The sequence below is a fragment of the Canis lupus genome, chromosome 2, assembly GCF_003254725.2.
Source record: "Canis lupus dingo isolate Sandy chromosome 2, ASM325472v2, whole genome shotgun sequence".
NCBI lineage: Eukaryota > Metazoa > Chordata > Mammalia > Carnivora > Canidae > Canis > Canis lupus.
Window position 1 is genome coordinate 76,700,361 of NC_064244.1, and position 12,649 is coordinate 76,713,009.

General features: G+C 43.6%; 1 protein-coding gene and 1 non-coding gene across 22 annotated transcripts in view; both read left to right on the top strand.

Moving 5' to 3' along the window:
* Positions 1 to 1,004: 1,004 nt before the first annotated feature.
* On the top strand, positions 1,005 to 1,107 carry LOC112660714 (U6 spliceosomal RNA). Its single transcript, XR_003137154.1, has one exon. It is a non-coding gene; the product is annotated as a U6 spliceosomal RNA (small nuclear RNA).
* Positions 1,108 to 4,660: 3,553 nt separating this feature from the next.
* The window catches only part of HP1BP3 (heterochromatin protein 1 binding protein 3), a 41,684-nt gene continuing 33,695 nt past the window's right edge, over positions 4,661 to 12,649 (top strand). For 2 of the 21 annotated variants that reach the window (XR_007408609.1, XM_025446843.3), the window contains exons 1-4: positions 4,661 to 4,808; positions 10,056 to 10,251; positions 10,691 to 10,790; positions 10,943 to 10,957. Coding sequence is in view for 19 of the 21 variants with exons in the window: in XM_025446843.3 (XP_025302628.1) it covers positions 10,156 to 10,251; positions 10,691 to 10,790; positions 10,943 to 10,957 (211 nt within the window). In the remaining 2 variants the exon portion in view is untranslated. Of the gene's footprint in view, positions 4,809 to 5,284; positions 5,408 to 5,789; positions 6,050 to 7,510; positions 7,602 to 10,055; positions 10,252 to 10,309; positions 10,325 to 10,690; positions 10,791 to 10,942; positions 10,958 to 12,649 lie in introns of those variants that run through there. The other 19 variants (XM_049106240.1, XM_025446844.3, XM_035713949.2 and 16 more) reach the window with 19 other exon arrangements.

Here is a 12,649-nt window from a genome sequence, read left to right on the forward strand (position 1 = left end):
GCCTGTTTGGTCGAAATGTCGTATCTGGTGGAAAGAGCCAGAGGCATCACTAATAAATCGAAATACAAGTCTTAAAACTTGAACTAACAATCTTGAGTCTCAATATGTATGGTTCTCAAGAATTATGCCACTCTTTCTAAACTTCAGGTTGAAACTTTTACAGCCTTGCTGCAAGTATTTTGAGAATAGTCAAAGCCAGCAGTGCCTCAGTGGCTCAGTCAGTTAAGCTTCTGACACTTGGTTTTGGCTCCAAGTCATGATCTCTGGGTCGTGGGATCAAGCCCCATGTCATGTCAGGCTCCACACTCAGTGCAGAGTCCGCTTGTCTCTGCTTTATTCCCTCTCTCTCTCTTGCTCTCACTCTCAAAATCTTTAAAAAATAAATAATACTCAAAGCCAATACTTTCTGGTTTTCCACTTTTGAGAAGATTCCATTCCCTCATCACCATGCAGTTTCACTTTTTTTTGTAAAAGGAAAGGATCTTTTCTGTCACTATCTTTTTGGATATTTTTTTAAACAAATGGATCCAATCTCATAATTTGAAATTTTTAAAATTTTGTTTTGATTCATGTTTTCCTTTAAATTACTGGGTGGCACAGTCTGTTGGGTGTCTGAATCTTGGTTTCAGCTGTGAACTCAGGGTTGTGAGATGGAGCCTTGTATTGGAATTGGCTCAGCACAGAGTCTGCTTGGGTTTCTCTCTCCCTCTGCTCCTCCCTCCCCTCAAAATAAATAAATCTTTAAAAAAAATCACTAGGCTTTACTGCATTAAAAAACCTATTTAAAGAAACTTTCTCAGGGACACGTAGCTGACTCAGTTGGTAGAGCATTCGACTCTTGATCTGGGAGTTGTCAGTTTTCAAGCCCCACACTGGGACAAGAGCTTACTTAAAAAAGAACAAAAAAAGAAACTTTCTCAAACTACCCCATAACCACAAAGAAAGGATGTCTTAAGGTAAAAATCCATTTTCCTGGGACTTCCCTGGTTTAAAAACAAAATCCTGTGCTCACTTGGCAGCACATATACTAAAATTGGAATGATACAGAGATTAGGATGGCCCCTGAACAAAGATGACACACAAATCTGTGAAGCGTTCCATATATATTTTTTAATTTTAAACGTAAATAAAATGCTGCCTTCCATCAACTCTCGACCTCCCCCTATTAGGTTAACCAGTAGAGTTGGTCACGCTAAGTGTCACTTGATCTGATCCATAGCCATCTCTGGCCACTATCACAGGCCTGGTTGCCTTGCAGGCATCTTTCTTCAAATAAGTTAAAGCCACAAAGTAGGAGTGGAGGGAGAACAGTAGTACTGTTGACTTCAAATTATACAGTCCAAACAAAACTGGGTATGTTTTGCTTTTTTAGTAAGTCTGGCAAACAGAGTGTCTTTAGTCTGTTAAAGTGCAGTTGTCTTGCCTCTGGTATTTGAAAAGGGAAAATACAGTTCAACACATAAAATTTCCAGAACCTGAGGCACGCCTGGGTGGCTCAGCAGTTGAGCCTCTGCCTTTGGCCCAGGGCGTGATCCTGGAGACCTGGGATCGAGTCCCACGTCGGGCTCCCTGCATGGAGCCTGCTTCTCCCTCTGCCTGTGTCTCTGCCTCTCTCTTTCTCTGTGTCTCTCATGAGATAGAGAATAAATAAAAAATAATAGCTAGACTAGAACGTGTGAGGGTACGTGTTATTTTGTAAACCTACTTGGTTTTTAGATAACTGGTTCACAATCTTTTTATCCAAAACCATTGGGACCAGACATGTTTCAGATCTAGAATTTTTTAGAGCTTAGAAAAAAGTTTTATAGTTCAATGACTGCTGGCCTGAATAAAATTATTGCCACCAGTGAGTAGAGGAGAGTGCAACATTGACAGAGGACCCAAAGCAATTGTTTGTCTCTAAACCAGGGTAGTGGCCTCAGGTAACCAGAAACAGTAAGAATACCATGGCTAGGGAGTTGGAGGAATAATCTATCTTTTCATCTCCATTTGCCCAGTAGTAAGCTGCAACTAAATTGAAAGCCATTTCTAGTCTTTCTAGCTGGACACCAGAAAAGTCAAGTGACTCCCAGCCCTGCCAGGACCATACATTCCTAAGGAATCCCCAAGCCCTGGCCTAGCTTTTGATGACTTCTGCATGAAATTGGAGTCCCTTGCTTTGATTTGTGGGAATAATAAAGATCAGCCTTGCTAGCAGTAGAAACCTCTCCCCACCAGGCAATAAAGAATTATTCCTTAAACCTCTCCTTCATAACACAAGTGGAATGTGAGTAAAGTAAGATACAACTTTCAATGTTCAGCCCCATGATTGCATTATCATAGCTCTGCTCTGGAACACTCCTGGAATCTACAATTGTTTCAACTTCCTCTGACTTTATGCCCAAATCTCCAAAGCCATACATTTTGCTTTTCTATACAAAACAAGACATTTTAGCCCAACAGACTTAAGTATCACTTAGCTTTACATCTGAGGGGCAGCAAAAACCTGTTACACTGACAGCAGGCCATCTGCAAATCTTCCATACATGCTTGTTTCAACAGGGAATTAGATGATGCAGTTGCATTGTGAGGAACTCTTAACACTTGACTTTCTAGTTCACAAAACCCTACATTTCCTTGTGTTTCTGGGACTCTCAAGTCATGCCTGTATCCCAGGTGTTTCTGGGCAGAATTGTTAAGTCATCACAGACGACAGCACATTTGCTAGAAGTTCTTTTAATCAGACACCTAGAGTTCTTGAGATTCTTGGGTTTAGAGGTGAAACAATGAATTCTCAATGATCAGTTTGAAACTTGCGTATTAGTTCTTGGTACCAGCACTTTAAAAGTGCTATTAAAGAGAGTGAAGCTTAAACCAAAGGAATGAATCTCTGAATGATGGAACTTCAAGAGCTCTAATATCAGTGTAAGAGATCTCTGAGCACCGGTGGGGGGGGGGGGTGTCTTCTGCAGCTCTGATGATAATCTTCATACACTTTGTAAGGGCTCACCTGCTCCTCAACTTCCTAAGGTGTGTGTTCCTTCCAGTTCAAGCCAAACAGCCTTTATAGCTTTAAATAAATAGTACAAAATCCATCAGGTAACTGTTTAATATTCTTACTAGCATAGCTCAAAGAAGCCAAGTGAGGTAAGCTATAAAACCATTCCCCTATGGAGTCTTAACTCAGTTGCAACTAAGTATGAAAATCAAAACTAGTCAGATGTTACATTTAGCAGATGTAAAATGCCTCAACCAAAAAAAAATATATATATATATTACATATATATACACATATATACAGTAAAAATTTTAAAATTCCTTTGTAAGTAGAAAACTTAAAACTTCAGACTATAGCAAGTGTAGCTTTGGTGGTTTGTGTGTCTCACCTGAAGGAAGAATTTTAAGGTTTTTCCCTTCATGGGTATACATGTTGTCAACAATAGAATAAAGGGTGTGTGTGTGTGTGTGTGTGTGTGTTAAGCAAAAATCTGTAGAGGAGGAGAAACCTAGTTTGCTCTTAACTGGGTCAGCTTCTTGAATGAGATGGGGCTAAAGACATTTTAGAGAACAAGAACGGAGGTAAGATGTTTTAAGTACAGGAATACATAAAAATGGAATAGTCTTTAAAGAGGGATACAAAGGATAGAAATTTGATAAAGAACAAAGGAGCTGAGCAGGACAAAGAAATGGCACAAAGTGACTGAAACTCGTCGTGACAACAGTGCCAGAGCATCGGTAATGCCATTAGTGAGTTTTCCGTGGTGGTGGTGAAATTTTATTACAGCTCATTTTGCGACTGATGGAGTGAGTGAATGACTATGACTGGGAAAGCTGGTGAGATAGTTAAAATGCTAATTATACAGCCTGAGCACTGGGCTAGCAAGCACTTAAATGGTTTCATAATCTTTTGAATGATTAACACATACATCTGAGTATCGGTCCCCCTGCTGTGAGCCTATGGGTAATTTTAATGTTTATTATTTCCCTGTATTCATCACCCGCACGACCTGTACCCCACCACAAAACACCTACTTTAAATACATTGGTTTTGAAAAGTCACATTTTCCAACAGTATGTACCCTGTCTAAGTCCACTGACACCAAAATAATAGGACAAATCAAAGGGAATCCCCTGTTTCCGGACCCCAGGGCCTTACTTTTGGAGAACCCTGCCTGCGTGTGCGGATCAGGAGGCCACGGAAGACCCTTTCACAGAGTTGAAAAGCAACTTTTCCAGTTCTTTTCCTGAGTCACCGCTCTGCCCTGTACTGTCTGGATACTTAATAGGTCCGTGAGGTACCGAATTTTCCGCTATCTGGTTGCTCAAGTTTCGCACGGTCATCAAAGAGAGGCCGTGTGTTCCTGCGCGGCGGCTGCACGAGCCGCGGGAGATGCCAGGAGGCCCGGCTACGACCAGGGACCGAGCGGGACGGCGGCGAGAGCAAACGGAGCGAGAGGGGGCTCTTCGGAGGAAAGCGCAACCGCACCCAAGTCACCGGGCAGCCCCGGGCCGGGCCCCGGCGAGGCTGGGCGGGCGTCCTCCCGGCCCGCAGCGCCCTCTCGCGTCCCCGCGCGCCCGGCCGGGGAGCCAAGGCGCGCGCGTTCCCTCGGCTCCCGCCGGCTGGGGGCGCGTGCGCGGTCACGCGCGGGGGCGGGGCCGGCAGGGAGTGCGCGCGTGCGCGTGCGCGCGGGGCCGCGAGCAGGGGGGCGGGGCGGCAGAGCTCGGCGGCTGGGCCTGGAGGACAGCGGCGGCGGCGACGACGAGCGGCGGCGGGAGCGGCGCCGAGAGGCCGTGCGGAACGCGGGCGCCAGGAAGGGGGGAGTGCAGAGGTAACGCAGGACGGAACAGGCGGGCGGGGGGCGGGTGCGGGCTCGCTGGGCCCCGAAGGCGAGTGGCCAAGGCCGCTCGCCCGGGGCGCCGACGCCGCTCCCAGAGCGGAGGGGGCGGGGCGCTCGGGTCCCCGGAGGTGGCGCCTTTTGTCTGCCTCTCCGGCCGCTCCGCCCTCCGTCCCCTCTCCCCCGCGATCTAGCCCCCTGCCCCTCTCGTTGACGCCTCCTCCGGGGCCCTCTGGCGCGCGCGCTCTCGTCCTTGTTTTGTTTGGACTCTGGGGGAGGAGGGGGGAGCTCTTCCCAGGTCCAGGGCCGTGCGTCCCAGCGCGCCTGCGCCAGCGTCCTCCCGCTGCGCTCCGATTGGCTGCGGCCTCGCGCATGCTCCCGAGGCCCGCGGCGGACCCCGCCGCCGTCCCCCGCCCCCCCGTCTCCGCCCCTCCCCTCCCCTCCCCCGCCCCTCCCCTCCCCTCCCCCTCCCTCCCCACTCCCTCAGCGGTTTTCGGAGCGGGTTCGAAAGATGCCGGCGGCGGTGACTGGCTGCGGCGGGCCCGCCCCCCGGCTTCTCCGCCCCCGCCGCCGCCATTACGGAGCTCCCAGTGGTGAGTGCGCGGAGCGCTAGTGCTCGCGGTCTGTCGCTTCTTGTGTCGCGCGAGCGGCCGCTGCCCCAGGGGTGGCGTCGACCTCGGCCGCGTGCGTCCCCGAGCGCGAGCCCCGCGCCGCCGGCCGCGCGGAGCCCGCGCCGCAGCCTCTCGGTGTCAGCCGCTGCCGCCGAGTCCTCCCGTCCTCCGCCGAGCTGCCTCCTCTTGGCCCCGCGCTCCCCCGCCTCTGCTCGCGCCCCGCACCGGCCGCTCCCTGCCTCTTTGTCTGGGCTGCGCTCTTCCCCGTGTGCCTGTCAGTGGTCTGGGCGGGCGTTTCCGAGCTGCCGCTGCCGCTGCCCCCGCCGCTGCCCCCGCCGCCGCCCCCGCCGCTGCTGCCGCGACGCGGGCCTGAGCTTTCGTTTTCCCGTCTGGCATGCCCAGAGCTGGTTCCTCACCGCACCGCCGACCGTGTGGTGTGCATTATTAGTAAAGTCGGGCTCGTGAATGAGAAAGCGCGTTTGTCAAGAGGTGGCGGCAGGAGTGCTGAAGTGAGAGCCTCACATCTGAGTTTTCATACTGAATTGGCCACCGTCTGTGACGGAGGACGGGTCTCCTCACCTTTTGTGGGGGGAGGCTTCTCTCCTGCACGGAGGACTCGACCAGGTGAACTCGACCGCCCCTTCAGCGCGCAGATTCTAAATTCCCTGTTTGGCATCCTTCCTGACTGCCCGTTACACTGGAAAGTGAGGATCCAGTCAGAAATAACGTCTAGGAATTCGCCCGGGGCTTGATGGGCAGCTCTAGGGCCTCGAGCGGAGGGAGACGTGACTGGCGTTAGGTTGGCAGAGAGTTTGATTTTCTCTGGCACAGACAGGCCTGAAGCTACTCTGAGCTCTTCTAAGTGTCTGTTGCTCTCCCGAAGAGTTCAGTTTAGTGGGTTTCAAAGTGGAAGTGACATTTTTAAAGAGTGGGGTTTGTTTGTGTGTGTGTGTGTGTGTGTGTGTGTGTGTTTTGGCTGCGTTTTTAAACTGACGTGGACGTTTGAGGGCGGAAAATTGGAGAAAGTATCCTCAAGTGTTAGCCAGTTAGGTTGTGATTGTGTTTCAAGGGGGGGCGGGGCATGTAGTGTCCATACCATCTGTGCCCAAGATAGGCATTAATTAGGTACATACTGATTTATTCAAGTGTTAAAGGTGTGTGTGTGGGGGGGGGGGTAGTTGCCAGCTAATTACCGGCATGTTTTTTTGTGACATTACTATTAATGTCACTGAATACAGTGAAAGACTTGAGGTTGGGGACAGTTTGATATATTCTGTGCATAGCTGATGATTTTATAATTTATATTGCACACATTTTATGGTAAAATAGGAAATAATAGGTAAAATATGAATATTCATAAAAATACGAATAATTTTAATAAAACAAAATATGAAATAATGAATAATAATATCCTAAAATTTATTTCTTTAAGGATATCATTAGACTGGAAACATATTGTTAAGCTCCTACTAATTTTTCTATTGCTTTCTCATAATGTAGAGAAAATTGTAGACTTTATCACCTTTTTTTTTTATTGCTTGCATTAAATTAAAACTAACTTAGAGTTTTCTTTTACAAAAGCAACTCTTTGTATAGTTAATCTAACATTAAAAAAAAAATAAAAACCCAGATGGGAGGCCACAGGAGAGCCACATAAACCACAGGTAAACTGAAGATTGTTTTTGGCACATAAAAGAACCTAGGTGGAGAACTTTTTCATATATTCATCCTTTCGTTTAACAAATATTTGTTGAGCACCTATTCTATTCCTTGTGTGTTCTTAGGCACCAAGTATGCAGCAGTGAGCCAGCTACATAAGATCTCTTTGGGTGGGGGGGATAGGTGTGGTAGCTAGTCTGATTCAAAAGTGCAGCAGCAAGAAGTTAAATTAATAGGTACATGGTGAGGATAAGACAGTGTGAATTAACCACCCATATAGTTTTTGTTAGCTCTGTAACAAACACCTAGCATATGAAGTAACTGTTAGCCAACCTATTAAAAAGAAAGTATTGCAGAGGGAAGCTTCAAGTTCCATGACCCTTACCAAGGAAATTCAGAGCTGAGGCAAACATTTTTATTTTAAAGTAAACTCTATACCCAGTGTGGGGCTCGGACCCACGACCCCGAGATCAAGAGTTGCACCCTCTGTGGACTGAGACAGCCAGTTGCCTCTGAGGTAAACATTTCTTAATATTTATCCCAAATAACTTTGGATTTCATTTTTTAAGTGTTCTTCTCATACGCTAAATATAATAATAAATACTTAAATAGGTGGCATGGTTCATTTAACTTTTTTTCTCAAAATTTGTGCAACACATAATGTGTTGGACACTGTTGTAGATGCTGCAAATAGTGTGAATTAAAGGTCCTTAGCCCTTGTATATCTTACAGTGCCTTTTGGGAAGGGGACATAATAAACAAGTACACAAATTTAATGCTAAAGAAACCTGAACAATGAGAAGGATGGGAGGCTTTTCTGAGAGGAGATGTCATTGAGCAGAAACCTGATTGAACTATCTAGAAAAATAATGTTTTAGTTTAAGAGAACAGCAAGTGCAAACACCCTCAGGCAGGGATGAGCAAAGCACAGTGCCGGGGCCAAAAGAAGGTCTTTGTTTTTGGAGTCAAGAGAGTATGATGGGTAGAGTAGTAGGAGATAAGAATAATAAAAAAGTGCGACAGTAATTGAGAGGTGTTAAGCAGGCGAGTGTCAGGATTTACATTTTTTGTAGATGCAGCCAGAAAGATTGGCAAACCACCTTTTTTAAAAAATTTATTATATATATTTTTTTATTCTAACCTGGGCATGCCTCTTACCTGGCCTGATTAAAACTGTCATTCTAGTCCTTGGGTTCATGATGTCTGATGTCTTTATGGACCATGTACTTGTTGCCGTGATTTTAGTTTCATTATGTTGGTGTTAGTAGCTTTGTTTGTGTGCCTCCTCCCCTTTTGACTCATTTGTTTTAGTTTTGAGTAGTTAATGAATATAGTAGACTGGAAAGGTTTTGATGCTTTTTTTCAGTATTGTATCTACAGGGAACATATTTTTTTCAGGATATCCTATGAACAGAGACTCATGAAAGTTTTGTTGACTTCACAGTGGCATTTTCAACCTAGCTAGTGTTATGGTGAGTTAAGAAAGATGAATCCAATAGCAATATCACTCTACCAAGGATAACCTGATCGTGGTGGTTTACTTCTCTATAGGGTTTACATGTGAAAATAGCAGATTTGCTCAGTTTTTTTTTTTAATTGTCAAAGAAAACATATTACTATGTAAGTGCTAGTTGCATGAATGAGCAAGTTTATGTATTCAAAGTATTTCAAAATAGACTTTTAGGTTTCACAAGCCTAAATAGTATTCCTAAGCCCAATTTGGCCCTCTCTTCACAGATCAAAAAACAACTATTTTTATTTTTGTACTTTATAGTTCCTTCAAGTGACTTGCTACTTGCACATTTTAAGCAGTTTTTATAATAGTGGATAAGTTTAAAATATTCATGGATATTATTAATTTACTATTGATAAAAAGTTTTAGTGCATCTTGAATTCTTTCAACTGCCTTAGCTTGTAGCTAATTGACAATTCACAAGTCTGGCATTGCTCTTGGTGTTCCCATAAAAAGATTTTCCCTGTAAATGTGAAAGCATTCTCTATGTTTGTATTTTTTGGATTTATCCTAATTGTTGTAGCTTGAGACTATTACCTGACAAATTGGAAGCTCTTGAATTCCTAGACAGGGTCAGAGCTTAAAGTAGAGGTTGAATGACTAGTCTACTATTGCCCCAGTTCTTTGCTAATATTCATTAGCACAAAGATCTAAACACTCAGATGATCATTTTCTTGTATTTTGGAGAGATTTTTATTATAAAATGTCATTAGGTCCCAGATGAGATTTTTTTTTTCCCAAGGACAGAGAGTATTTAATGATCATGTAAATTTGAGTGACTACATGGGTTTTATCTTTGAATATTTAATTATGTTCATTCTTCTGTGCTAGTTTTGCCTACTTTAAAAATAACATATAAGGTCTTGGAAGCATAAATTCTATTCTAGGTGATGATCTAAATTTGCTTCTCTAAGTCTGGAGGTTCTTAGAGTATCACGTTCTTCAGGATTTTTGCCCTTGGGTTATTTATCTAATGGAGAAGTAGTCAAGGTTACAGATAATTTTCCTGATCCTTTTGAGAACAATAACAACCAAAACCTTCTCTCTTCAGTAATTGAGTAAACATTTGACTAAACTGTTCCTTAGTCTCCTTATTTTTAAGGAGAGTTTTAAGGAGTTTCCTTATTTTTAAGGAGAGTTTTAAGGAGTTTCTAAGTTCCTGATGGTAGCCGGGCGGGGAATGGGGTTCGGTTCCTGAGGAGCTTTCTTGTCCTTGTTGCCTTTGTTCATGTGGAAGGTGCAACAGCTGCTGTGGCTTGTGCATTTGTCTTAGTGGCTGCTTTACATACTCGGTATTTTCGTAGTGATTTAATCTTTCTGAATGATAATTGACCAAGTCATCTGTCACTTAACTATAAGTTTTATAGTTCATTGTTTTCCCCTTAGGATGTGTATTAAATTTAGACAGTTTAGTTTTGTTTCTGTTAATCTTCACACCAGGTCTTTTCTGTGCTTTAGGTTGACTCTTCACCACACTGAAACCATTAGGAAAAGTCCTTGTGGTTAACAGCAGAGGCTTCAGAGTGTAACCTGTACTCGGGCCTAGAAATTATTTTAAATGGCGACTGATACGTCTCAAGGTGAATTCGTCCATCCTAAGGCACTCCCACTTATAGTAGGAGCTCAGCTGATCCACGCGGACAAGTTAGGTGAGGTAGGGGCTGACACATTCTTGAAGCTCACTCTTGGATCAGTCCCTGACTTCAGGCCCTGCTGGGTCCTTCTTGGTACATGTTTGTTTCCTTACTTTGGGGAGTTCTGGGTTGTGAATCTAAAAAAATCAAACAGATACAAAATTCTTTTCATCTTCCTTTTCCCCTTGAATGCCTTAGAAAACCACCAACCTTCTAAATTCATTCCAAATCAAGTAAAATACCTGTTTCCATTTCAAATTCTAGCTAAAATAAAATATTTTGAAAAGTACTTTTTAAAAAATTGTATTTTACTTCAAAAAAACTTGTTAAAAGTAATTTGCATCAGATCCTGGAGTCGACTTGAAGAATTCTCCTACATCTTCTGACACCCAGTTAGTCCCCTTGAGAAAGAGAGAAATTTTCTTATGCATATATGATTATGGCTGTCTCTTTTCTTAGAAGGTAGAAGATAGCACCATGCCGATTCGTCGAACTGTGAATTCTACGCGGGAAACTCCTCCCAAAAGCAAGCTTGCTGAAGGGGAGGAAGAAAAGCCAGGTAAGGTGAAGCAGTAGACAACTTAAAATGGCAAAAGTTTCTATTCCAATTTGGAGTATCCCATAAATTCCTTTGAACCTAATTGTTCTTTTTTCATGGCTGTTTTGGGAGAACATTGAAAGAAGTGATACCTATGGATATGTCATTTCCAGACCAAAGTAAGCAAAGTAAGAATTTCATCTTGTCTCTATAAAGATTTTTAGAAGGCAAAAATTTCGTGTTCTTGGGATTAAAAAGAAAATAGTTGGCAAGAACAGGAATAGGTAGAGGCTTCTGGGCATACAGTGTCATAGCAATGAAGGCTGTGGAAGAATGGGGGGACTTGAGCCTTCAGGATGGACAGACACTGCTAAATCACTCAGAAATCACCATGAGGCCTTAAGGGAGCAAATGGGCAATTGAAGTATTGGTTTATATTTGGTGTTGGTGCAGAGATTGGCCAGACAGAGGTGGGAACATAATCAAGAGAAATGTAGAACCATCAATCTGGTTAGTAGTGCTCCTTTATGGCATTTCTTATCACCTCTTCTTCTTTTCCTTTTCTTCTTGTGACCTTTTCCTTTCTTTCCTTTTCCTTCCTTGCCTTTTTATCTCAGGTTTGCCAGGGTTGAGCACATGGTGCCATCCCTGTTGTGGCTATTAGAACAAAATATTTGCTGACCAGTATAGATGAGGAATAAGAAATATGTGAACCCTATTGCCTTTATCCTTTGGTGCAGCAGGCTGCTCTTTTTCCAGCTCAACCTGGGTTTTGTTTCAAGATACTTAGATGAATATCATAAGCAACTTGGGTAGCTGGCCTGAGGCAGTTAGGAGACGTTGTAATCAGCATATAAAAAAATGAGATGTACTAATGAGTTGAAGCTTGGTTATTTTGTCTAGCACTGAGATAAGCCACTTGCCTATCTTATGCCATATTGCTTCACAGTCCGCTCAAACCATTAAATCACTAATCACATCAGTTTTCAGAATACATGCCAGAGAGTTCAGGTACTAGAAAAGTCAGCCAGAATTTTAGAGTCCGTAAGTCACTGCACAAGTTCTGTGTGTCATCTCCCATTATAGTATTTTGTATATAAAAATAATTAGACATCTCTCATACTTTAAATTTGATAAATCCTACATTTCACAAAGACAGACACAATAGTTTAATGAGTTGGAAACAGTGTCTTATACATACTACATACTCAGTGTCTCCTGAGTGACTGCACCTTTATTAATCCATCAACTATTAAGCAGGGTTTTTTAAAGATTTTATTTATTTATTCATTCATTCATTCATTCATTCATTCATTTATTTAATTTTAGACGGGGGCGGGAGGGTGGGCGGGGGGCAGGCTCCATGCAGGGAGCCCGATGGGGGACTCGATCCTGGAACTCGAGGATCACGCTCTGGGCTGAAGGCAGACGCTCAACCACTAAGCCACTGAGGTGTCCCTTAAACAGTTATTCTTAAGAAAATATGAAATTGAATTTATAGGTCTACTCCTAGAGTAAAACCCAGTAAATAGTTCTTTTCATCCTTTTTAGAATAAGGCAATGTATAAGTAAACATAATGACTAACTAACTAATAGTAAGTCCTTACCCACATGGTCAGTTCAGTCGGTGAGGTGAGAATATGTATGATTTTTAAAATATATCTTACAGTTATCTGAATTGCTAGATACCATTTTTATAATGAAGTTCTAGCTTTAATACTTTGGGAGATAGTTCTAGAAGCAATAGGATAGGCCAGAGGATGGGAATCACCCACATTGTTCAAGCGCACATATCTCCTAAACCATTTTATGCAATCCCCATGAAAGCTCTGTGAGGTAAGATTACTGAAACTTGGAGATATCCAAGAACTTGCCCTAAG